Raw genomic sequence first — 27058 nt, 5'->3', positions numbered from 1 at the left:
TTAAATCAGAATCCACCACACAACCTTGCCTGACCACCTAAACTGTGTCTTGTTTTATAGACCACCAGGTAACTGGAACGAATCCCAACCACACTTCATGGATTTCATATCGAACACCTGTGTAACTAACTCCAATATACTAGTACTAGGTGACATCAACCTTCACCTAGAAGACCCAAACTTCATCAATGCACGAGAATGCAAGGAATTCCTCCAACTATGGGACCTTAAATGGCTACATATGCAAGCAACCCATGTCAAAGGGCACACATTGGACCTCATCACACACAAACTGTCCACAGACCAGAACCTAATAATATCAGATACTATGTGGACAGACACACCATGGTCAGACCATTACAAATTAAACCTATCCCTACAATGGCGGAAAAAGGGCTCAAACCAAACACAAGAACACACAACCTACACCACAAGAGGTCAGATAGACACGGAAACATTCTGGCAACAGATGTACAATAACAAATGGCCACCACAAACGGACTCGATACACTACCTCCTAGGTTGGGATGAAAGTGCAGAAGCATATTGAACGAAATAGCACCATTACAAACAAGAATCTCACATAGGCATAACTCGATAGCGTGGTACAACGAAGAATTGAAAAAACTAAAAACACAAATCAGGAAACTCAAACGAGACTGGAAAGAAATAAAAGATGAACACACACTCAACTCATGGAAACAAACAAAGAAAATACAAATATGCAATAAGACAAACCAAAAGGTCATACTACAAAACCAAAACAGGGCCAGACTACAAAAGACATGAAGAAATTATACCAATTCATGAACAAATTACTAGACACCACAACCAACACAGATTGGGGTCCAATGCCTTGACCACCACCTCCGTGAGTTTGGGGATAAAGTCCAAGAGAGTTTGCGATGGTGGTGGCGAGGCTGCCATTTTGTCCTCTCCTGGCCGAGCACAATCTTGGTCCCGTCGTGACGGTTTGGCTGACATCTGGTCCACCGGTTTGCTTAAAAATCTCTCCACAAACTCATTAATAGTCAAGGAAAATCATCTACCAAGAAATTTTATGCTGTTACAGTGAATTAAGAGGGTGAAGGGAGAGAATCCCTGACCAGCGAGCCTAAGGTGCATCTGCCGCTGCTCGTATCACATGACCGCCACATAAAATCAAGTTTAAGAACTGAATTATTAGTTCCAGTGTGCATCACTTTGCACGTGGTAAAATCCAAGCAGTAGGGGTGGACCAAAAAAACCTTTGCAGCCAAATGTAAGACATAACAAACGTTATTCAGCACTGTACAGTGTAAGACCCCTGAAGCAGACAGGTGTGTCCCGTTGAAACACAGCCCCATGTCAGGTCAAGTACATGAATTGTGCTGAATAAAGTTTGTTATACCTTGCTTTTGGCTGCAAAGATTTTTTGGTCCATCCCTACTACTTGGATTTTACCTTGGATTAAAAGTAGGGGTGTTTACCTTTGGGTTTGGCTCTTGTCACTTCGCACTTGTCCACATTAAATTTCATCTACTATTTGGATGCCCAGCCTTCCAATTTCCTATGGTCTTCCTGTAATTTTTTTACAGTCCACATATGTTTTAACAACTTTAAATAGTTTTGTGTCATCCGCAAATTTAACCACCTCACTCATCATTCTCATTTCCAGATTATTTATAAATATTTTAAATATCACTGATCCTAGTACAGATCCCTGGGGTACTCCACTATTCACCTTCTTCCACTGAGAGAAATGGCTATTTAAATCTACCCTATGTTTTCTACCTATTAACCAGTTCTCAATACACAACAGAACATAGCCTCCTATCCCAACGCTTTTTAGTTTTCTCAGAGCCCTCATGAGAGACTCTGGGCCAGATGCACTAAACTTAACGAGCCTTTAACAAGCCATTAACGAGCAAGTAGTAAACCCTGGCATGCACTAAAGGCTTCTCCGAGCCTTTTTCCGACGACGGTGGCAGCTAACGAAAATGGAATGCAGATGAGCAAATTGTGTAGAAACCCTAGTGTAATGAGATGCAGATGAGCAAATTGTGTAGAAACCCTAGTGTAATGAGATGCACTAACTTTTTCCGATTGCCTTAATGCTGGAAAATCTAAAGAGAGGGCTGTACCTGTCGTTGGGGCTGCACGAGATTGAAAAACGTCTATTACAAAATAAAAAAATTGGGGGAAAAAAGTGCTTGTTAGGGACGTCCTTTACTATATATATATATATATATATATATATATATATATATATATATATATATATATATATATATATATATATATATATATATATATATTATATATTAAAAAAAGACTAGCTGTGCCTATGGACGTCCTTCACAGGAACAGCTGAAAAACAAGCGAAAGAAAAAAGCTATCGGAAACGGCGTCCCTGCGTGCAGCAGGTAAAAACTTTTAAGCAAACAGCTCTTACAAAGGGGAGGGCCAGACAGGTGGGAAGTGGGAGGGGGGTCCTGAAACAAAAGGGAGGGGGGGGGGGTCCTGGAACTCGGACAGGGGTGAAAGGGGAGGGGGGAAGGAGGGGGGAAAAGAGGAGTTCTGCAAACTCTTGGACTCATACACTCTCGGTCTCACAAAGAGTCTGTGTATCGCACACATACTCTCACACTCACTCTCTCTCTCACATATGCACTCGCACACACTGTCATTCTCACACACACTCTCTCTCACAGACACACTCGCACCCAGTCTCACTCTCTCTCTGTCACACACACTCGCACAGTCACTCTCACACACACACTCTCTAAAACATACACTCCGAAGAAAACCTTGCTAGCGCCCGTTTCATTTGTGTCAGAAACAGGCCTTTTTTTTACTAGTGTATATATATATATATATATATATATAAAAGATGAGCTGTGCCTATGGATGTCCTTTATGGACATCCTTGGCCCCCCCCCCCCCCCCGAGATCGCCGCTGCCGCCGCTCCCCCCTGCATTGAAATGACAGCTTCCTACAGCCCCGGCCTCCCCGCCATCCTCCGCACCCCCGAGGAACCGTCACCGCCGCCGCTCCTCCCTCCACCCACCCCCCTCCGTCTTCAACAAGTCAAGGTAAAAAAAATAAGTACATATTTTATTTATTTTTGATTGCAAGAATATGAGAACAAATTTATGATGTTGTGTCCTCCTATTTTTCAGGGTTACCTGATGGCACTGAACTTCTCTTGAAAAAGCCTTTTCTGAGAAAAGAAAAATCTGTTTTGTTGGACATGATCAGGAGTTCTAATGTGATAGATTTCTCACATTTTATTATAACAGGCTATGTACAATTGTATGAATATTCTTGAAGATTCATACTCTTGTATGATGATGGGCATTGACTAGTAAAGCAAAGTTACTCACCTTTAGCAGATGTTCTCTGAGGACAGCAGGACTAGCTTTCTCACATGTAGGTGATGCCCCTGACAGAGTTTCAGTGCAGACTCTACCCAGTGTTCATATCTCTTTAAGAAGCCTTTGGTACACCCACACCGCACATGCCTGAGTGCCTTCTCACCTGATGGAGTCACATGGAACCGCCAGAGAACAGCTGCTACAGGTGAGTAACTTCATTTTCCCTGAGAACAAGCAAGACTTAGATTCTCACATGTGGGGAATCTCTAGCTACAAAGCTCACTGGAAACAAACAAAACACAGTCAATAAGGACTTGCAATGGCAAAGCCAAGCAGAATCAATAAAACTAACAAACAAAAACAGACCTGTTGTGAAGATGCAGCCTGGAACAGAAAGAATGGGCCTGAGAGGGTGGAGTTGGATTCCAGGCACCAAACAAATTCAACAGATCTGTCTGGCCAAACCGGCTATTGGGTCAGGTATGCTGCTCAAAGCAGTAATGAGATGTGAATGTGTGGACTGAAGACCACGCTGCAGCCTTGCAAATCTCCTCAATGGAGGCTGACCTCAAGTGGGCTACCAATGCGGCCATGGCCCTAACATTGTGTGCCATGATATGTCCCTCCAGTGTCAGCCCGACCTGGGCATAAGTGAAGGAGATGTAGTCTGCTAGCTAAGTGAATAAAGTGTGTTTACCAATGGCTGCCCACATCCTGTTCAGGTCAAAAGATGGGTGCAGTGCACTCTCACCAGGATGGCCATTAGGCTTTGGAAAGAATGTTGGCAGAATGACTGACTGGTTAAGTTGGAACTCCATACTCACCCTAGGCTCCTTCCTAAGGTGGTGTTGGAGGACTGCTCTGTTATGTTGAAAACTTGTGTAAGGCAGATCCGCTAATAAGCTTATGAGCTGAACTGACCGATATCAAAAACAAAACTTTCCAGATCAAATACTTTATTTAGGTGACAGGAGTTAAGTGGCTGAAAGGGAGCTTTTATCAGCTGGATGAGGATGACGTTTAGGTCCCATGGCACAGTAGGTTTGTGTGTATGAGGGGGGGAGGGGGAGGTTTGTCAATGGCAAACCTCTCTTGAAACGAACAACTAGAGGCTGTACAGGGATAAGCTTATCCCCAATATGAGCACCAACTGCACTTAGGTGAACCCTTAGAGTTGTTTTTGAAACCAGGCTCAGAGAGGTGAAGGAGATATTTAAGCAGGTTTTGTGTAGGGCAAGAAAGGGGATAAAAGGCCTTGCTCTCACACCAGATGGCAAACCTCCCCCATTTAAAAGCATAACACCTCTTAGTGGAATCTTAAAAAGAGTCAAATTCTATGCTTTCAACATCCAGGCCTTGAAGGCCAGGGACTGGAGATTGGGGTGCAGAAGAGCCCCCTTGTTCTGAATGATTAGAGTCAGAAAGCAGTCCATGGTTCTTCAGAGGACAACTCCAGAAATAAAGGGAACCATATCGGCCTCGGCCAGTAAGACAAGATGAGGATCACTGTCCCTTGATCTTTCTTGAGTTTCAGCAAAGTCATCCAGATCACAGGAATGGGAGGACACGTACACAGAAGACCTTCCCCTAAATCGAGGAGGAAGATATCTGACACTAGCGTGCCATGTGACCTGAGTCCGTAGCAGAACTGAGAGGCCTAGTTGTTGAAATGAATGGCAAAGAGATCCACTGAGGGGATGCCCCACTCCCCCCATAGCCTTACCGAATAATGATTCCACTTGCTTATCCCTGGTTCTGATATGCCCTTTCCATGCTTATTGTCTCTTCACATAACTCTTACTGTATTGTATTGTTATTTTAATTAATCCTACGTAAGCCACATTGTGCCTGCCTGTGTGGGAAAATGTGGGGTAGAAATGTACTATATAAATAAATAAATATTGAGAGGCCACTCATTCAGTTGCATTAGACTGCTCAGCCTGTCTGCTAGGCTGTTGTCTTTCCCCACCAGGTATGTGACTCGAAGCACCATTTCTGTGGCTGATAGCCCAATGGCACATCTCGACAGCCCCTGACACAAGGGTTAGGATCGCATACCTCCTGCTTGTTCACATAATACATAGCAACCTGACTGACTGTTTGAATGAGTACAATTTGGTTCGTCAGCTGATCTCTGAAAGACTTTCGTTTTCCAAATTGCTCATAGCTCTAGGCGGTTGATCTGATAACTGGACACATAAGCAGACCAGACTCCCTGAGTGTGAAGCCTGTCTACATGGGCTCCCCACCCTAGAATGGACATCCTAAGTCAGAATTTTCAGGGTGGGGCCAAACTGAACTAAACTGTCTACTAGTGGAGCGATCAGGTGAGCTCCAGGGTTACAGAGATTACATCCGCTAGGTTCTCCATGGCCTGGGACCACTCAGCAGCTAGCGTCCATTGGGCACCTCTCAAGTGGAGGCATGCCATGGGTGTGATGTAAACAGTGCAAGCCATGTGGCCCAGTAACCTTAACATCTGCCAAGTCAATACCTGATGGCTCTCCCGAACCTAAGTGGCATTGCGGCTCATTTTCAAAACATTTAGACTTACAAAGTTCCATAGGTTACCACTTAGCTTTGTAAGTCTAAGTGCTTTGAAAATACGCTTCAATGGCTACTAGGGACTCGGCACATGCCGGAGGCCCAAGCATGCATATCTAGCAGGGTTCCAATGAACTCCAATCACTGAACAGGGAGTAGATAGGATTTTGGGTAGTTGATAATAAACCCTAGTAGCTCCAACACCCGAATAGTCTTCCGCATTGACTCCTGAGCAGCCAAATATCCAGGTAGGGAAACATATGAACTCCCAGTCTGCACAGCAACACTGTGGCTACTGCAAGATATTATGTGAAGACTCAGGAGTGGATGTGAGGCCAAACAGCAGGACGTGGTACTGGTAGTGGGGTTTCCTTACTTGAAATCAGAGATAATTCCTGTGAAATGGGAGTATCTGAATGTGGGTGCAAGCATCCTTTAAGTCTAGAGAGAGCATAGTCAATCGTTTGCCTGTTATGGGGAAAAGGGTGTCCAGAGAAACAATCCTAAACTTTTCTTTGATATTTGTTCAGGCCCATTAGATTTAGGACTAGACGATATCCCTCCATTTTTTTGGGCACAAGGAAATAACTGGAATAGAATCCCATCCCTTCTTCTCCTGGTGGAATGGGTTAGAACGCATGGGCTGTGAGAAGGGAGGTGCGTTCTTCTGCAAGCACTGCTTAGTGCTGAGGTTTAATGCTCTCAGACAATTTGGAGGTCTCCAATGCCAACTGAGTGTGTAGCCTACAACAAATCTGAAGAACTCGCCAATCTGAGGTTATAAGAGGCCACCTTTCCTGGAAAAATTCAGCCTCCCTCCCACCAGTAGATCACCTGGTATGGCCACATTTATGGAAGCTATGTTCTCCTGGAGCCAGTCAAAATCTTGTCCCCTACTTAGACTAACTAGGGAGCTGGTTGGGACCTCTGAGCCACTTGCTGCCAAGGATGGGAGTGTTGAGGCTGGGGTTGCTGCTGAGAACAGGAAGCAGGAGTACACCTATGTAGTAAGAACTCCTCCTGCCCCTGTCATAAAACCTCTGAGAGGTAGAGAGTGCAGAAGAAGGGATTGGGGCAGAGACAATGGTATTAGTGTGCTTTTTGGTAAGGTCCGCTACCTCTTCCACCTTGTCTCCAAAAATATTATCACCCCGGCAAGGGACCTCAGCTAGCTGCTCTTGAACAGCAGGTACTAAGTCCGAGACACGGAGCCAAGAGAGTATCTACATCCCAATACTCAAAACAGAGAGCTTAGACACCTATTTAAAAGAATCAAAAATGCCCCTAGCCAGATGTTTTCTACACTCTTACTTACTGGCCAACTGGCAAAGTTGCCTGCTCCTGAGGGAGAGTGTCCAGGAACTCAAGTACACTACCAACCAAGGACTGCAAGTACATGCTCGTGTAGAGCTGGAAGGCCTGGATGCTGGAAATGAGCAATGAGGCCTGAAAAGCTTTCCTCCCAAAGGACTCTAGGGTTCAGGCATCCTTGCCTGGGGGAGATGAGGCATGCGTCTTTGAACTCCAGGCTCACATGAGAGTGGACTCGACCACTGTGGAATGGTGGTAGAGCTGCACCTTCTTGGAAATGACTTGCACAGAGAAAGAGGTCTCCCAATCCTTTCCTTAATGTTTTTAGTCTCATGCATTAATCCAATGGTCTCTAATATTTTTCAAACCTCACACTAACACTATTTACTTTTGTCTCACCTAGAATGTAAACCACACTGAACCCTGGAAAGGGGATATCGGCAGTATACAAGAATTGATTTGAATTTGAGTCTTTTACAGCACCTTGATAACTCCCCACCACCAGGTTATGATGTTACCTTTAAATTATTAAAATTTTTAGGATGAAGACATTCCATAGCCTATAAGGGTACGTAGTGGATTAAATCCTATACAAAACAACAGTGGCCACAGGAAGTTTCCTTAAAATATTTTTCACTGGATCTTCATGGTAGGAATGACAAATTGTCTTTCATACTTCAGATGGAGGTAGTTTCTCTCATCTTCATGGGCAACTTGATGTACTCAATCAATCCAGGGTTTATTTTGTACATTTCAAGGCAATTTATTATCCAGGAACATAAGATGTTGTCAAAAATCTCTCTCTGTAATCAATTCATGCTGTAGCCTGCGATATCTACTCCTCACCAAGCTGCCAGGGCTCTGCAAACAACCTCAGAAATGACTGCAGCCAGCATGGGCCCAAAATCTAAGCCAAAGTCAGAGCCAGAGCCTAGGCAGGAGGACCTGAGGAACACTCCCCCATGCCTGACCTATGGAACCAAGACTGCCTGCTCTTCTATGGGAGCCACAAGGACCAAATCAAAGATGGCCACTACTCCCGCCAAAAACCACTTGTCTAAGGTTGTTACACCTGATTCCAAGAGCAGCTCCTGTCCTACTGCACACCTCAGTGCTGGTTCCAGGGGCCTCCTGGAACCATTCTCAGATGGCCCCAGTGGATCTATACCACAATCGGGGCATAAGGAGATGGCAGCCACAGAAAGCCAGCACCAGCTGCTGCATATTCCGCAGCACCATGTAAGTATGCCATTTTCTCCCTCACAGACACTTACCTCTGGCCATCATCAATGAGGTCTCTCCCCAACACTCCCCGAGGATACAGCCCCGACTTTACATCCACTCCACAGCTCTGTCACTGAAAACCATCTCTGCTTATTTTCTTTTTTAAACAACTTTACTAGGGCTACAGACAAAGCTGTTTTCATTTTAAAATGTTTTGTTTTATTCTTCTGGCACAGAGGTTCTAGGAGTGGTAGGGTGGGAAGAATAAGGGCCCAATCCCTGCCAGTAGGGACCCCAAGGACCTGAGCCAGCTGCTCAAGGAACACAAGCCAGCAGGCAAGGGCTCCAAGTCAAGGAGGTGACAACACCCTCGTTTCAACCACGGAACAGTCTGCAGACCTATCCCTAGGGAGAAAAATGGCCCCAGGACACCAGCCTAAGGGAGTCATGCCGCTTCAAGAACAACAAAGACAGCTGCATTAGTCCAACCTGAACCATCTGCTGGAGGTAGAGACTGACTAATTCCAGGCTGCACCCTCTATTATACCAGTGAGATCAATGAAATCTGTCTGTTTTCTCTACCTCCATCTGCTGGGTAGGGGATATAACCCACTGGTTTGGACTGGTCTAGCTGGACATAAGGAAATGTAAATTCACATTTTACATGTACAAAGAGAGTGCAACTTTTCTAAAACCGCTACCTTTAAGTCTAAAGGAAAAATGATTCATTTATCAGGCCCAGTCAAATAGTGTGTGACATTCCATGGATTCACAGTACCAGGACAGCTTTTGGGGGTTCTCTGTGGGCAGTATTCCTACTAATCTTTCCCTGGCACACACAGCAGTTGGGTATTCATTTCTCTCAGAACTACATGAGCATATTGGTTTGGTAGCAAAATGATTTTACCTCATTCATTGTATTATTAATCAGTAATCTTTTCAACGTAATGAAATTTTATGACCTATGTTAGGCAAGCAATACTTAAAGCTATTGATGCAGGCAAATTGGCTTGTTTTGAAACGGTTCTCCTCTATATGACAAAAAACTTGCATAGCCTTATATAAGATGCATATATTTAGCCATGTTGAAAAGGTTCCCATGGATGTGTTTATGTCACAAGAATAAAACAATGCACATACATTCAATTTTCAAAATGTGTGTGTGTTATTTTTTCCCCGACTCAGCTCCTCAGAAACAACAAATGCAAAGTACATTGTGGCTGCTAAGTTTCACAGGAAAATAACAGATGGCTGGTTGCAATGTACAAGGGCTGCAAGTGTCTATGCACATTACAAACAATGCAAGCTACTCAAAGCAGCCCACCTCTATATCCCAGAGTCTCGTGCCATTCACCTATAGTTAGGCAATGGCATTTGACTCAACACACAAAATTACTAACATCAGTATTTCTAGCCAGCTTACTTTGCTGTCCGCGAATATTTCACTTTTCCACTGTGTTCCTGCTGATTTGGATTGGCCTTTCCATGGATTTCCTCCACCTCTGGCCCCTCTTCCTCATCTTTCTCTCCTCCAGATATCGGTTTCTGAATTGCAACTTCATCTTTGGGGAGTCGAGATTTCAGGCCAGCAAGCTCCGTATCACATTCCCAGACACAAAGCACACCATCCCGACTTACAGTGTACAGCTGCAGTGAAGAGAGGAAAAAAGGTAAAGAATGAGGCACCTTATAGGGATGCAGAGACCTTAAAGAAATGGAAACTCGCTACACAGAAGAAAGTTTAAGCATTATTATTAGTACTAAAATCTTGACATCTCACTTTACACTAAAAAAAAAACCCAGAAATTATTACAATAAAATGAATTTTAAAATAAATTAAATATCTCACCATCTACCAACACCATCTAAATACTAAAAAAATCATCCTTCATAGTGCAGTCCATAGACTGAACCACAATATTCACTAATTTAGTGCCCTTTGTTTACAAAACACTTAGGGCCCTGTTTACAAAGGCATGCTAGTGTTTTTAGTGCACACTACAGCCGTGCCCCACTTCTAGACTCACCTTTTTCTTACGATGGTCAGGCTCTGCGGCTTCTCCAGACTACCTTTTCCCTGCATTGATACCACTGTTGCCTGTTTCCCTGTTTCTCAAGCCTCATTCCAGAGATTATCCAAGCCTCACTCTGATGTTGCTTCACTCGAGACTCTATTCCAGCCCAGGTCATGCCCTCCCTCAAACTCCTCCAGTGGCCCTACTATTAAATAACCCTCCCCCAAACTCCCATGGCATACCTGCAGATCATTCGCAGCACATCAATGTGCTGCGACACAACGGATGAAAATCGCCAAACTAGACCTTTACATTCTTCACAAAACAGTTTTTTGGTTGTGTCAAGTGGATCGAAACTACAATCCACAAGTAAATATGCAGACCCTGGACTATTAACAGCCCGCCTCTTGAATTAAGACATGTGGAAGCTCATTTTCCTAGCACATAGACTTACACAGATTACTTTGAAAATGAGCACTAGAGTTGTATGTTGTTAAAAAAAAAATGTAAAACATAGTTTTACAATATGACATTTAAGATTGATAATTAAAATGGGACACCCTATGCTGTTTATTAAGATGTTTTAATGTGTATTGTGTTGATACTATGCCATAATGATATTGTTAGGTAAACAAGTCTATTGCTGTAATTGTGTATTGTCTGTTGGTCTTATTCTTGCTGTACACGGCCTGGGGTGAATTTCTTCAAAAAGGTATTAAATAAATCCTAATACATAAAGTTTGTTAACATGGCTGAGTACTGTGAGGATTTACAGAAGAATCTTATGAAACTGGGCATCTAAATAGCACATGAAATTTATTGTGGACAAGCTGAAATTATTACACATAGGGAAAAATAATCCCAAAAACAGATATAAAAAGCTGGATTATCTTTACTTTATTGAATTTGAAATCACACCTCACCATAAAAGTTTGAAGTGATTTAATGATTAAAAAAAAAAAAAAAAAAAGAATCACATACAAACAAGTACTGTCAAAAACAGCCCCAGTCCATGCTAGAAGCGGGAGTTACGGTAATTCGTAAACCAGGCAAAGACCCTACATCATGTGGATCTTACCATCCCATATCCCTTCTGAATCTAGACACTAAGATTCTAGTTAAAGTCTTTGCAAACGGGCTTAATGTGGCGATCAGGACACCATAGCTGTCAGGCAGGTTTTATACCTGGAAGATCCACCAGGGATAATGTGAGACGTACTCTTGATTTAATCTGCTTTTCTAAAGCTAAAAAAAAAAAGTCACCATGGCTTTGTTTGTTATCGACGCTGACAAAAGCATTCGACAGGGTCAAATGGGGATTCATGATGCAGACATTAGCTCATTTTGGTCTGGGTCCCAATTTTAGACAATGAATATCAGCTCTATATTCCTCCCCTACAGCAAGAATATGGGTTAATGATGGATATTCTAATCAGATTGTTCAGGTACTAGTTATAGAGTTGCTTGCAGCAACAATCTGTAAGTACCAGCACATTAAGGGGATCAGCCTTGCGAACGAGGAATTTAAAGCCACTTTATTTGCAGATGATATTCTACTAACAGTGGAAAAACCTACTTCCTCACATTCTTTATATGCTGCTGGAATATAGGTCCCTATCAGGCCTCAAAATCCGAACTACTTAATATCTATTTGGACTCACAGTCATCAAGTTCAAAAATACTATACCTTTTGGTTCGGTGAAAAATCATATTCATTATCTCAGGGTTAAGATTCCTGCAGATCTACACTCAATATACAAATTAAACTATGGCAAGCTGCTTCTGGAGCTATCCACCACACTGGATCGGTGGCACAGACTTCATCACACATGGTTGGGTCATGTAGCAGTTTGAAAAATGATACTACTACCAAAATTTCTATACCCCTGCCAGACTCTTCCGATATATAGATCTTATATTATTCCCCAACTCTCACTCTACTTTAACATCTTCTATAAAAGGGAAAAAAACGGTGATAGGAGTGTACTACCGTCCGCCTCGCCAGGATGAACAGGTAGACACAGAAATGATAAAAGAAATCAGAGACGCGAACAAAATGGGCAATGTGATAATGGGTGACTTCAATTATCCAAATATAGACTGGGTAAATGTAACATCGGGACACGCTACAGAGATACAATTCCTTGATGAAATCAAGGACAGCTTTATGGAGCAACTGGTGCAGGAGCCGACGAGAGAAGGAAAATTTCTAGACTTGGTCCTTAGTGGAGCGCATGATCTGGTGAGGGACGTTATGGTACTGGGGCCGCTTGATAACAGTGACCATAATATGATCAGTTTTGATATCGACCTTGAAGTAACTGTACACAGAAAGTCAAATACGTTAGCGTTTAACTTTAAAAAAGGAGACTATGATAAAATGAGAAGAACGGTTAAAAAAAAAAAAAAAAAAAAAAAAAAAAAAAACTTAGGGGGGCAACTGAGAGAGTAAAAACTGTACAACAGGCGTGGATGCTGTTCAAAAATACCATCCTGGAGGCCCAGGACATACATATTCCGCGAATTAGAAAAGAAAGACTGAACTCCAAAAGACAGCCGGCCTGGTTGAAAAGTGAGGTGAAGGAAGCTATTAGGGTTAAAAGAAGCGCCTTCAGAAAATGGAAGAAGGAACCGTCTGAAAATAACAAGAAGCAGCATAAAAAGTGTCAAAGCAAATGCAAGGCGCAGATAAAGAAGGCCAAGAGGGATTACGAAAAAAAGATAGCATTAGAGGCAAAAAACATAGTAAAAAGTTTTTTCGATATATTAAAAGCAGGAAGCCGGCAAAAGAATCGGTTGGGCCGCTGGATGACCGAGGGGTAAAAGGGGCGATCAAGGAAGACAAAGATGTAGCGGAGAGACTGAATGAATTCTTTGCTTCGGTCTTCGCCGAGGAAGATTTGGGTCGGATACCGGTGTCGGAAATGGTATTTCAAGCGGACGAGTCTGAGAAATTTACTGACTTCACAGTAAACCTGGAGGATGTAATGGGGCAGTTCGGCAAACTGAAGAGTAGCAAATCTCCAGGACCGGATGGTATTCATCCTAGAGTACTGATAGAACTGAAAAATGAGCTTGCGGAGCTACTGCTAGTGATATGCAACTTATCCTTAAAATCGAGCGTGGTACCAGAAGATTGGAGGGTGGCCAATGTAACGCCCATTTTTAAAAAAGGCTCCAGGGGAGATCCGGGAAATTATAGACCGGTGAGTCTGACGTCGGTGCCGGGGAAAATGGTAGAGGCTATTATTAAAAACAAAATTACAGAGCACATCCGAGGACATGGATTACTGAGACCGAGTCAGCACGGCTTTTGTGTGGGGAAATCTTGCCTGACCAATTTACTTCAATTCTTTGAAGGAGTAAACAAACATGTGGACAAAGGGGAGCCGGTTGATATTGTGTATCTGGATTTTCAAAAGGCGTTTGACAAGGTACCTCATGAAAGGCTACAGAGGAAATTGGAGGGTCATGGGATAGGAGGAAATGTCCTATTGTGGATTAAAAACTGGTTGAAGGATAGGAAACAGAGAGTGGGGTTAAATGGGCAGTATTCACAATGGAGAAGAGTAGTTAGTGGGGTTCCTCAGGGGTCTGTGCTAGGACCGCTGCTTTTTAATATATTTATAAATGATTTAGAGATGGGAGTAACTAGCGAGGTAATTAAATTTGCTGATGACACAAAGCTATTCAAAGTCGTTAACTCGCGACAGGATTGTGAAAAATTACAAGAGGACCTTACGAGACTGGGAGACTGGGCGGCTAAATGGCAGATGACGTTTAATGTGAGCAAGTGCAAGGTGATGCATGTGGGAAAGAAGAACCCGAATTGTAGCTACGTCATGCAAGGTTCCACGTTAGGAGTTACGGACCAAGAGGCAGATGCACTAAAGCTAAATGAGCCTTTAATGACTCTCCAACGAGGAAAATTTGATCCGTTGCATGCATCAAAGGGCTTTTACCGAGGAAGCCAGCAGCTAACGAAAACGGAATGGAGATGAGCAATTAGTGTGAAAACCCCATTGAAACGACATGCACTAACCTTTTCCGATTGCCTTTACGCAGGAAAAAGAGAGGAAAACTAACGAGAGGTCTGTACCACTCGTTAGGACAGCTCTGTGCCAGGAAAAATCATTAAGAGAAAAAATAAACAAACTTTGAGCCAATCCCAGCGCATTAGCAGAGCTAAAAGCGCTGTGATTGGTCCAAAGGACGTCAGAAAAACATAAATAAATAAAAATAAAAAAAGGATCGGGAGTGGGCAAGGGCGCTCATCAGGAGCGTCCTGTACGGACGGCCTTGCCCCCCCCCCCCGCTGCTCCCCACTTTCCGCCGCTCCCCCCACCCCGAAAAAGCAAAATTCGAGCAGCCCCTGCCCCCCTCCCTTCCTCACTACTCTCTCACCTCAGTTCCGCCTCCCGACATCCTCCGTCCTGTGCCCCGCCCCCTTTTGGGGTCGTCGCCGCCATTCCCCTCCTCCATCGGGCCCCCCTCCCTCTTACCGGGCCCGTGCAGCGCCTCTCTCCTCTGTCCGAAGGCGCTGCACGGGCAAGAAAACAGCTGATGCCTGCCTTCGCCCAGCTTCGATGGCGCGTCTTTCTCCTGCTGGGCCCGCCCCTGTCTGACGTCAGTAACCTACGTAGGTTACCGACGTCAGACAGGGGCGGGGCCAGCAGGAGAAAGACGCGCCATCGAAGCTGGGCGAAGGCAGGCATCAGCTGTTTTCTTGCCCGTGCAGCGCCTTCGGACAGAGGAGAGAGGCGCTGCACGGGCCCGGTAAGAGGGAGGGGGGCCCGATGGAGGAGGGGAATGGCGGCGACGACCCCAAAAGGGGGCGGGGCACAGGACGGAGGATGTCGGGAGGCGGAACTGAGGTGAGAGAGTAGTGAGGAAGGGAGGGGGGCAGGGGCTGCTCGAATTTTGCTTTTTCGGGGTGGGGGGAGCGGCGGAAAGTGGGGAGCAGCGGGGGGGGGGGGGGGGGAAGGCCGTCCGTACAGGACGCTCCTGATGAGCGCCCTTGCCCCCTCCCGACCCTTTTTTTTTATTTTTGTTTTGATTTGGGAGCCATGTGCTTGTGATTTGACTGTGTTTTGACTGTTTGTGGCATGCGCAGAGCAGCTAACATAACGCTTGGCTGCTCTGCGCATGATTTGGGGGCCGATTAACGATGTGTATTGTGATTCTTTGATACATTGTACGTTTCAATACCGATCTCAGCATGTGTGACTTTTTTTTTTGGTGCATTTTTCGTTATTTTAAAATCGTTAGGGACTTTAACGATTTAGATTTTTTTACGTTTGGTTGCTGCATCTGCCTCCAAGAAAGGGATCTGGGTGTCGTCATCGATAACACACTGAAACCTTCTGCTCAGTGTGCTGCTGCGGCTAGGAAAGCGAATAGAATGTTGGGTATTATTAGGAAAGGTATGGAAAACAGGTGTGAGGATGTTATAATGCCGTTGTATCGCTCCATGGTGCGACCGCACCTCGAGTATTGTGTTCAATTCTGGTCGCTGCATCTCAAGAAAGATATAGTAGAATTGGAAAAGGTGCAGCAAAGGGCGACTAAAATGATAGCGGGGATGGGACAACTTCCCTATGAAGAAAGACTAAGGAGGCTAGGGCTATTCAGCTTGGAGAAGAGACGGCTGAGGGGAGACATGATAGAGGTATATAAAATAATGAGTGGAGTGGAACAGGTGGATGTGAAGCGTCTGTTCACGCTTTCCAAAAATATTAGGACTAGGGGGCATGCGATTAAACTACAGTGCGGTAAATTTAAAACAAATCGGAGAAAAATTTTCTTCACCCAACGTGTAATTAAACTCTGGCATTCATTGCCGGAAAATGTGGTGAAGGCGGTTAGCTTAGCAGAGTTTAAAAAGGGGTTGGACGGTTTCCTAAAGGACAAGTCCATAAACCGCTAATAAACGGACTTGGAAAAATCCAAAATTCCAGGAATAACATGTATAGAATGTTTGTACGTTTGGGAAAGCTTGCCAGGTGCCCTTGGCCTGGATTGGCCGCTGTCGTGGACAGGATGCTGGGCTCGATGGACCCTTGGTCTTTTCCCAGTATGGCATTACTTATGTACTTATAAGTAACTTTGATAGGTAATATTGTATAGGATCAATCAGATACCTCTGTCACCACCAATCAGATTATAGTGTGAGCCAGGCACTTTTTATGTTGGGCAGATACTTATTTGATCCCAAGTTTAATTTTAATTTTCTTAAACATAACCGTCTTTAACTTCATATAATCCTTTAATAGTACTTAGCTTAAAATATAGTAGCACTTCCTTCGTTTTTCTATTTTTAAAAAAAACCATCACTCATTTCGGAGACCACTCAATCCGACATGAACTCATGTTTCGCATCTAATGCTGTATCAAGGCATGTCTCCTACAGAACAAAAAGTTGACGATTAAAGAATATCTTAATATCTCAATCTATAACTCTTCAATATCAGATAAACTCTTACAAACTCCCCCAAGGAGGCCCAGAACGGAGAAACACCAGAGTCTGCACACCAGTGCTCGAAAATCTGCCAGGTTCGCACATAATTCAGAGACGTAGACCAACGACGAGACTGTAACATGGTAGTGATCACAGAAGACGAGTAACCCCTTTTTCTGAAACAACCTTGTTCAAGAGCCAGGCTGTAAGACAAACTCGAGCCGGATCTGGATGAGAAACGGGCCCTTGAACCAGAAGGTCGCTCAGAACAGAAAGACGAAGAGGAGGGGCGACCCGAAGCCGCTGAAGATCCACGTACCATGGCCACCAAGGTCAATCCGGAGCGACAAGAATGACCGGTCCTCTGTGCGCTTCGACTCTTTGAAGAAGACGCCCCACCAGAAGCCACGGGGGAAACAAATAGAGGAGACCGGCAGGCCACTGTTGAAGGAGGGGATCTATCCCCTCCGTTTTTAAATCTTTTCGACAGCTGAAAAACTGGGATACCTTTGCGTTGAGACTGCCTGCAAACAGATCCATCTGAGGAGTTCCCCAGTGAGCAACGATCAACCGATACGCGTGCGGACTTAGAGACCATTCTCCCAGATCGAGAGTGTGTCGACTTAGAAAATCTGCCTGGATGTTCTCTACTCCCGCTACATGAGGCTGAAATGGCGGTAAGATGACGCTCTGCCCAGGACATGAGCTTCACAGTCTCGAGCTGCAACAAGTGACTTTTTGTTCCCCGACGGCTGACATGAGCTACTGCGGTAGCATTGTCCGAGAGGACTCGAACCACGCCGCCGATTAACAACGGAAGAAACACTTCCAGGGCCAGGCGAATCGCCCTGATCTCCAACAAATTGATCGAGAGGGAGGACTCCAGAGTCAACCAGAGGCCCTGAGCAAACCTCCCCAAGCAATGGGCTCCCCAGCCCTTGAGACTGGCATCTGTTGCAACCACTAACCATTGGGGAGGCTCCAGTGGCATTCCCTTGGTAAGACTGCCCGTCCGCAGCCATGAACGGAGGCTGCTGCGCTCCAGAGAACGCAACGGCAAGCGCACCAGGGGAGAGTCTGTTTCAGGGGACCACCTTGAAAGCAAAGTAGCTTGGAGAGGTCTCAAATGAGCTCTGGCCCAAGGAACTACCTCTATGATCGCAGTCATGGAACCTAGAACCTGCACATAGTCCCGAGCACAGTGCACATGAGAGCGAAGCAAGTGATGAATCTGATCCTGGAACTTTAGAATTCTGCTCTGAGGAATAAAAATCCGACCCTGTGCGGTGTCGAAAGCGACCCCCAAGTACTCCAGGTACTGCGAGGGTACCAACTGGCTCTTGGACGCATTGACTACCCAACCAAGGGACTGCAAAAAACACACCACCCAATCAGTGGCCTGTAGACTTTCGCGATATGACTTTGCCCTGATGAGCCAGCCGTCTAAGTATGGATGGACCACAATACCTTCCTTCCTGAGAGCCGCCGCTACTACCACCATAACCTTGGTGAAAGTGCGAGGAGCCGTAGCCAGACCAAAGGGCAGTGCCTGAAACTGAAAATGTTGATTCCGAACCACAAACCTCAGAAACCTCTGATGGGCGACCCAGATCGGGATGTGAAGATAAGCCTCTGTCAGATCCAAAGAAGTAAGGAACTCTCCCGACTGTACTGTGACTATGACAGACTGTAGAGTTTCCATTCGAAAACTGGAGACCTTGAGGACCCGATTGACTGCCTTGAGATCTAAAATCGGACGAAAGGCGCCCTCTTTCTTCAGCACCACAAAATAAATGGAATATCAACCTAGCCCGCGCTCTGCAGGAGGAACTGGACAAATAGCCTGAATATCCAAAAGCCTCTGAAGAGTGTCCCAAACCACCCCCGCTTTGAGGTGGGACCGACAGGGAGACTCTAAAAAGGCGTCTGGGAGACCCACTGGCTGGTAAGTAATCTGGGCCCACCTCTAGAAAAACCACGACAACCGAGCTCCTACAGGAACCAGAGTAGGAGCCCGCACACCTTCAATGCGAAGGACGGGCAGTGGACTGAAAGAAGGATCCGGGATCACGACCCCCTCTACATGAACCTCGAAAGGATTGATTCCTTTGTAAAAATCTGGACCTTTGGATCTGGTTCTCCCGTCCAGGACGGAACCTACGAAAGTCCTGCATACGCCCCCAACCAAACAAGAAACCCCACCCAGAAGACCGAGGCCTATCCTCTGGTAGGCAAGGGATCTTGGTATCCCCTAAACTACGCACCAACTTATCCAACTCTTCCCCAAACAGGAAGGAACCCCTGAAAGGAAACTTACTCAACTTAGCTTTGGAAGCTGCATCTGCCGACCATCCCTGCAACCACAGGGAGTGGCAAGCTGCCACCCCCAAAGCTAGCGACTGAGGAGGCCCACAATAAATCATACAAGGCATCTGCCAAAAAGGCCGAACCCATCTCAATCTTGGCGACCTCAGCGGGAACGAGGACAAATCATCTGAAGTTCTGTCTAGTACTCTTTCCGCCCAGTGAAAGCATGCCCCGGCAACCAGGAAGCCGCAGATGGCAGCCTGCACAGCCAAAGAAGTAACATCAAAACTTTGTTGGAGGACAGCGTCCAGCCGCCGGTCCTGGACATCTTTCAGGGCCGTGCCACCATCCACTGGGACCGTATTACGCTCGGTCACTGCCAAGACCACTGCGTCCACAACCGGAACCTTTAAGAGGGACTTGTCCGCATCTGGTACCGGGTAAAGTCAAGACATGGCCCTGGCAGGACGAAAGGCAGAGTCCGGAACATCCCATTGACTCTGAATAATGTCCCGAATGTCCTGATGCATAGGAAATGTCCGCCCTGCAGATCTGACACCTTTGACCAACAAATCCACCTTATGGACCTCAGGGACTAAGGGCTGCTCCTCCTCAAAATGGAGGGTGGAGGCTACCAAAGAAACGAGCTCTTGGAGGTCATCCTTATGAAAGATACGGAGTAAAGACGAATCTTCCAACATAGGAAAGGGGTCACCCCCGGACTCTGAAGGGACAGGGTCTTCCCAACGTCCCTCTGACAGCCTCTCCTCTTCCTCCAAAAGGGGCATATCCACCTCTGTATCCAAAACCAGGTCTTCCTCTGCCTCCCAGGAGACCCTAGCCCTTTTGGAGGGGGCCAACTGACTAGGAAGGGAGCCCCCCGAAGTACTGGGCTCAGCTCCTGCCTTTTTCATCAAAAACGCCTGGTACATCTATCTGCAGGACAAACTCAGGGGGGAAACCACCTTTCCTGAGAGCCTGCAGAATGTACCAAGGACACTGCAGCCTGTTCCATAGCCTGAGAAGGAAGCCCCAGCAGAAGAAGCTAATGACAAAAGGTAAAATAATGTATCATACCTGATAATTTTCTTTCCATTAATCATAGCTGATCAATCCATAGACTGGTGGGTTGTGTCCATCTACCAGCAGGTGGAGATAGAGAGCAATCCTTTTGCCTCCCTATATGTGGTCATGTGCTGCCGGAAACTCCTCAGTATGTCAATATCAAAGCTCCATCCGCAGGACTCAGCACTTAGAGAATTACACCCAGAAAGGGACACTCTGCCCAGCTCACCACCGCCGAAACGGGGGAGGGGAATTAACCCAGCTCATCCCCACACAAGTGGGGGAGGGGAATCCGTCCAGCTCATCCCCGCGGAGCGGGGGAGGGACACCACACCCACCGATGCGGGGGGATCTGGCTTATCCTGCAACCGCAACCGCGGGAGGAGCTGACTGACCCTAACACCGCCAAAGCGGGAGGGGTACAAAGCTGCCCTACAGCCGCACGAAGCGGGAGGGAGTGCCGGCAGAATTTAAGTCTCAATCCAGCCCCGTAAAACGGAGGGGAGAGGAATGCAGCAGCTCACTGTAACACAAACTCGTCTCAACTCTTGAAGAATCCAAGTGAAAAAACTTGAACACGAAGTCCTCCTGAAGTAACTGAAGACTAAACTTGAACCTAAAATTCAACCAGAATATAAACAGTACAGATATCTGGGAGGGGCTATGGATTGATCAGCTATGATTAATGGAAAGAAAATTATCAGGTATGATACATAATTTTACCTTCCATATCATCAAGCTGATCAATCCATAGACTGGTGGGATGTACCGAAGCAGTACTCACCCAGGGCGGGACATTGAAATCCCTGACCTCAACACTGAAGCTCCAAACCGGGCCTCCGCCCGTGCCGCCACAGTCAAGCAATAATGCTTGGAGAATGTATGGGCCGATGCCCAAGTTGCCGCCTTGCATATCTCTTCCAAGGAGACGGACCCGGCCTCTGCCATCGAGGCCGCCTGAGCTCTAGTGGAGTGAGCCTTCAGCTGGATAGGCGGCACCTTCCCTGCGGCCACATAAGCCGCTGCAATGGCTTCCTTGACCCATCTTGCCACTGTAGGCTTAGCAGCCTGCAGACCCTTACGAGGACCTGCAAACAGGACAAACAGATGATCCGATTTCCGGAAATCATCGGTCACTTCCAAGTATCTGATGATGACACGTCTCACATCCAGATATTTAAGAGCAGAGTATTCCTCTGGGTAGTCCTCCCTACAAAAGGAAGGGAGACAGAGCTGCTGATTCACATGGAAGCGAGAAACAATCTTGGGCAGGAAGGAAAGCACTGTGCGAATAGTCACTCCTGCCTCAGTGAACTGCAGAAAAGGCTCTCGACATGAGAGCGCCTGGAGCTCGGAAACTCTTCTGGCTGAAGTGATAGCCACCAAAAAGACTGCTTTCAACGTCAGGTCTTTCAGAGATGCCCTCGACAAGGGTTCAAAAGGCGGCTTCTGTAATGCTCTTAGCACCAGATTGAGATTCCACGCAGGCACCACCGAGTGCAGAGGAGGGCGCAGGTGATTAACTCCCTTGAGAAAACGCACCACATCTGGCTGCGAAGCCAGGGAAGCACCCTTCAGGCGGCCCCTGAAGCAAGCCAGAGCCGCTACCTGGACTTTAAGGGAACTGAGCGACAGGCCTTTCTCCAGACCTTCTTGCAGGAATGCCAACACTGAAGAAATTGGAGCAGTGAATGGAGAAAATGAGCCTGTTTCACACCACGCTGCAAAGGTACGCCAAACCCTGGCGTAAGCAGTAGAAGTAGAGCGCTTCCTCGCTCTCAGCATAGTGGCGATGACCTTGTCTGAGAAGCCCTTCTTCCTCAGACGCTGCCGCTCAATAGCCAGGCCGTAAGACCAAAGGGGGAGGGATCCTCCATCACCACGGGACCCTGATGCAACAGGCCCTGCTCCACAGGCAGCCGCAGAGGATCGTCGACTGAGAGCCTGATCAAGTCCGCATACCAGGGACGTCTGGGCCAATCCGGACCCACCAGGATTATCCGGCCTGGATGCTTTGCCACCCGGTCTAGCACCCTGCCCAGCATGGGCCAGGGCGGGAACACATAGAGAAGCTCTTGTGTCGGCCACTGTTGGAGAAGAGCATCTACTCCCAGGGATCGAGGGTCCCGTCCTCTGCTGAAAAAGCGCGGCACTTGGCAATTGGCCGATGACGCCATCAGATCTAGGCTCGGCTGGCCCCAGCGCTTCGTGATGTCCAAGAACGCCTGAGCAGATAGCTGCCACTCTCCGGGCTCCAAGGTATGGCGACTGAGAAAGTCCGCCTTGACATTCATGACTCCGGCAATGTGGGCCGCTGACAGCTGTTCCAGGTTCGCTTCCGCCCACTGGCATAGACTCATAGCCTCCTTGGCTAGAGGGGCTCTCTTGGTACCTCCCTGGCGGTTGACATAGGCCACAGCCGTGGCATTGTCCGACAGGACCCGTACTGGCTTCAACGCCAGTACCGGGATGAACTCCAAAAGCGCCAACCGAATGGCTCTGAGTTCCAGGAGGTTGATAGACCACTTTGCCTCTGCAGGAGACCAGAGCCCCTGCGCTGTCCTTCCCAAGCAGTGGGCTCCCCAGCCCGTCAAAGAGGCGTCCGTCGTGACAACAATCCACTCCGGGGTCACCAGAGGTATTCCCGCAGACAACTTGTCTGTCTGCATCCACCAGCTCAGCGCCTTGCGCACTGCTGGGTCCAAGGGAAGGCGCACAGCATAATCCTCCAACATCGGAGTCCAGCGCTGCAGCAGAGAGTGTTGTAGTGGTCTCATATGAGCCCTGGCCCAGGGCACTACTTCCATCGTGGCCGTCATAGAGCCCAACAGCTGCACATAGTCCCAAGCCCGAAGAGGAGAGGCTACTAGGAACTGGTCCACCTGAGCCTGAAGTTTGACAATCCGATTGTCTGGCAGGAACACTCTGCCCACTTGGGTGTCGAATCGAACTCCCAGATACTCCAGGGACTGAGTTGGGCGCAGCTGGCTTTTCTCCCAGTTGATGATCCACCCCAGGGAGCTCAAAAGAGCAACCACCCGGTTCACAGCTTTGCCGCACTCTGCATAAGAGGGGGCTCGGATCAACCAGTCGTCCAGATAAGGATGGACTTGTACTCCTTCTTTCCTCAGGAAGGCCGCGATGACCACCATTACTTTGGAGAAGGTCCGCGGAGCAGTAGCCAACCCGAACGGGAGGGCTCTGAACTGGAAGTGTCGGCCCAGGACTGCAAAACGCAGAAAGTGTTGATGGGGAGGCCAGATGGGAATATGCAAGTACGCTTCCTTTATGTCCAAGGATGCCAGGTACTCCCCTGCCTTCACTGCCGCTATAACAGAGCGGAGAGTCTCCATGCGAAAGTGCCGAACTTTCAAGGCCCGATTGACCCCTTTGAGGTCGAGGATAGGCCGTACAGAACCTCCTTTCTTTGGTACCACAAAGTAAATGGAGTAACGTCCCTTGCCAAGCTGATTTTCTGGCACCGGAACGACCGCACCCAGGCGGATCAGATTGTCCAAGGTCTGCTGCACTGCCACAGCTTTGACCGGAGACTTGCAGGGAGAGAGTACAAACCCGTCTCTTAAGGGTCGGCAGAACTCTAGCTTGTAGCCGTCTTTGATGACTTCCAGCACCCAAGCGTCTGAAGTTATTGTGGTCCACTCGCCCAGAAACGAGGACAGCCGTCCTCCAATCTGCACGGGTGTGGACCAAGGCCCCGTCATTGGGTACGAGACCCTGGGGGAGGACCGGAGGAAGCACCTCCGGGACGGCGGTCTCTGCGAAAGGAATGCTGCTTGGGGGAGAAAGTCCTCTTGAAGGAAGAGGAGGCAGAAGAGCCCGACCTGCCTGGGCGGTACCGACGGGCTTCCTGAAACCGTCCTCTGGAGGTACCGGGACGAGTACTAGCCCGAGCCCTGACCTCTGGTAACTTCTTGCCCTTAGATGTGCCGAGATCGGTCACGATTTTGTCCAGCTCGACCCCAAAGAGCAGCTTGCCTTTAAAAGGCAATTTCGCTAGGCGGGATTTAGAGGCGTGGTCAGCAGACCAATGCTTCAGCCAAAGCCACCGCCGCGCAGAGATTGTCTGAGCCATGCCTTTAGCTGAGGCCCTCAAGACATCATACAGCAAGTCTGCCAAATAGGCCAAGCCCGATTCCAGGGCCGGCCAATCAGCCCTCAAGGAATGATCCGAGGGGGAAGCCCGCTGCACCAAAGTCAGGCACGCCCTGGCCACATAGGAGCCGCAAACTGAGGCCTGCAAACTTAAAGCAGCTGCCTCAAAGGACGACCTTAAGGCCGCCTCCAATCTTCTGTCTTGGGCGTCCTTTAGGGCCGTGCCACCTTCCACCGGCAACGCCGTTTTCTTAGTCACCGCAGTGATTAAAGAATCCACGGTAGGCCACAGATAGGCCTCACGTTCACTTTCAGGCAAAGAATAGAGGCGGGACATAGCCCTAGCCACTTTAAGGCTCGCTTCCAGGACATCCCATTGAGCCGAAATTAAGGTGTGCATGGCATCATGCACGTGGAAGGTTCTAGGCGGGCGCTTCGTCCCAAGCATAATGGCAGAGCCAACAGGGGCTGAGGGAGAGACGTCCTCCGGAGAGGAAATCTTCAAAATGCCCATGGCCTGCACTAACAGGTTGGGCAAATCCTCTGAGCTAAAGAGCCGCGCTGCAGAGGGGTCATCTGCTCCATCCGAGCGGGGATCCGTCTCCTCCAAGGAATCCGCAAAGGACCGTTGGGAGAACTCAGATACGCTGCCCTCATCTACATCGGAGGAGACAAAGTCCTCCAAGGCCTGGGAATCAACCCGAGGGCGTTTACCTCCGGGGGCCTCAACCTCTTTACCAGACGAGGGAGCAGGGGCAGCGTTTTGCATAAGGAAGGCCTGATGCAGCAGCAAAACAAACTCGGGGGAGAAACCCCCCAGACTGTGCACTTCCGCAGCCTGGGCTACAGCCCTAGACGCACCCTCAACCGGCGCTCGCAAGAGCGGGGGAGAGACATGCTGCGCATCCAAGATGGCGTCCGGCGCGACACTCCGCGAAGGAGCCGCGCGGGAAGAACGGCGCTTAACTTTAGCCGCTTCTGTGCCGTCGCCCAAATTAAGGGCGTTCATGGCATTAATGTCTCCCACCTCAAGGGCGGCCCAAGAAGAAGCCGTCCGAGCCGCGTGGCCGACCAATATGGCGGAGGCGAGCCGCGGGGGATGGGCGTTTATGGCGGGAAAAACCGCCACACCGGAGGAAGGACCGGGACACTCATCAGTCACGAAACTGTCACCCAACAAGGGCAAATCAGACTTTAAGACCCCCGCATCCCCTCTGGAAGCGCACACGCGATCCGGGGAGCGACTCTTTGCGCCCTCGCCCTCCGACGCCATGGGCCACGTGGAGACCAATCGGGGAACCCCCTGCCCGCTATAAAAGGTAAAAATTACCTGCTGTCCGCTCCGAGCTGTAACGACCTGGTGTCCCAGTGAGTAGCTGCAATAAACGTTTAAATAAACGTCGAAATAAACGCCTTTAAGGACGTTCAAAATTTTTTTTTTTTTTTTTTAAACGGAGCCAGCGGGAGGGGGGAGAAAAGGAGGGACCTGGCGCCACCAGGTTTGCACTTGCTCAAGAAGAGCCCTCAACCCCAGGCACTCAACAAAACCTAAAAATTAGGCTTGGAGGCCTAGCCAGAGCTGCTGCTGTGTGTGACCACCACCTGCTGAGATAGAGAACATACTGAGGAGTTTCCGGCAGCACATGACCACATATAGGGAGGCAAAAGTTTGCTCTCTATCTCCACCTGCCCACCTGCTGGTAGATGGACACAACCCACCAGTCTATGGATTGATCAGCTTGATGATATGGAATGGCGTTTTTTGCCGCCAAAACCGCCAAGCTAGGCAGATCCGAAATGGGACTGCCAGAAGACGCTGCCGAAACCACTGGGGCTGAAGGGAGTGAGGGAGGAGACGCCGAGGACGAGTCCTGCACCGTACAAAACTTACAGACCCCAAGCGCAACAACACCCCAACGCTGACAGACGCCTCATCACTTAAGCTTCTCTGACATAGCAGCGTAGCATTGCCGTCCCACCTGAGCGGTTCACTTATTTATTTTTTTTATTTCACAATCGTGCCACCGAGTGAGGGAAACAAGGACTGCAAACAAAAGACCGCTCAGAAACTACCAACGAAGCTGCCTGCTCGTTCTTGTCTGGGGTTTTTTTTTTTTTTTGCTATGCTGAATTAAAAGAAACCAAAACCTGTGGCTGCCTCTCCCAAAAGCTGCACACCTTTTTCTCTGAAAGGGTGAGCTCTTCCTTGCACAGCTAAAGGGAGAAGAAGAGGAAAGTGGTGGAGGGACCCGGGAACCCCCGAGTGTGGCAACCCAGAGGCTGGACACAATTACACTACCACAGCCTCCAATACCAAGCTTCCCAGAGCACAGAAGGTTAGAAATAAAATCTCTTCCCCCCCATTTTTTTTTTAATATCTAAAGAGAACCGAGAGAGACTAAAGGGCTCACCTCCTTCCACCTGCTGGAGACTGAGATTACTGAATCTAAGGTCACTTGGCCAGGGCTCTTACTGGCTCTCTAGAGTCAGAAGTTCTCAGTCTCCACCTGCTGGAAGGAGTACACAACCCATCAGTCCAATTCTGGGCCGGTCCAGGGGACGCTAAGGAAAAGAAGATTATTGCTCACAGATCTAGCATTAACATAAATTACAAGGACTGTTGGCTGATTATATATAGATACTGGTTTGTAGACTATCTCACTGT

General features: G+C 47.7%; 1 protein-coding gene across 1 annotated transcript in view; it reads right to left on the bottom strand.

Annotated features, from left to right (window-relative positions):
- Positions 1-27058, bottom strand: part of PWP2 (PWP2 small subunit processome component) — a 308991-nt gene that overhangs the window by 213200 nt on the left and 68733 nt on the right. The window contains exon 7 of the mRNA XM_030203767.1: positions 9860-10083. Within this exon, the coding sequence (XP_030059627.1) occupies positions 9860-10083 (224 nt within the window). The remainder of the gene's footprint in view (positions 1-9859; positions 10084-27058) is intronic.

Source organism: Microcaecilia unicolor, chromosome 5, assembly GCF_901765095.1.
Source record: "Microcaecilia unicolor chromosome 5, aMicUni1.1, whole genome shotgun sequence".
Taxonomy (NCBI): domain Eukaryota; kingdom Metazoa; phylum Chordata; class Amphibia; order Gymnophiona; family Siphonopidae; genus Microcaecilia; species Microcaecilia unicolor.
The sequence above is the reverse complement of the archived record's forward strand: the minus strand, read 5'-3'. Positions and strand labels throughout refer to the sequence as shown.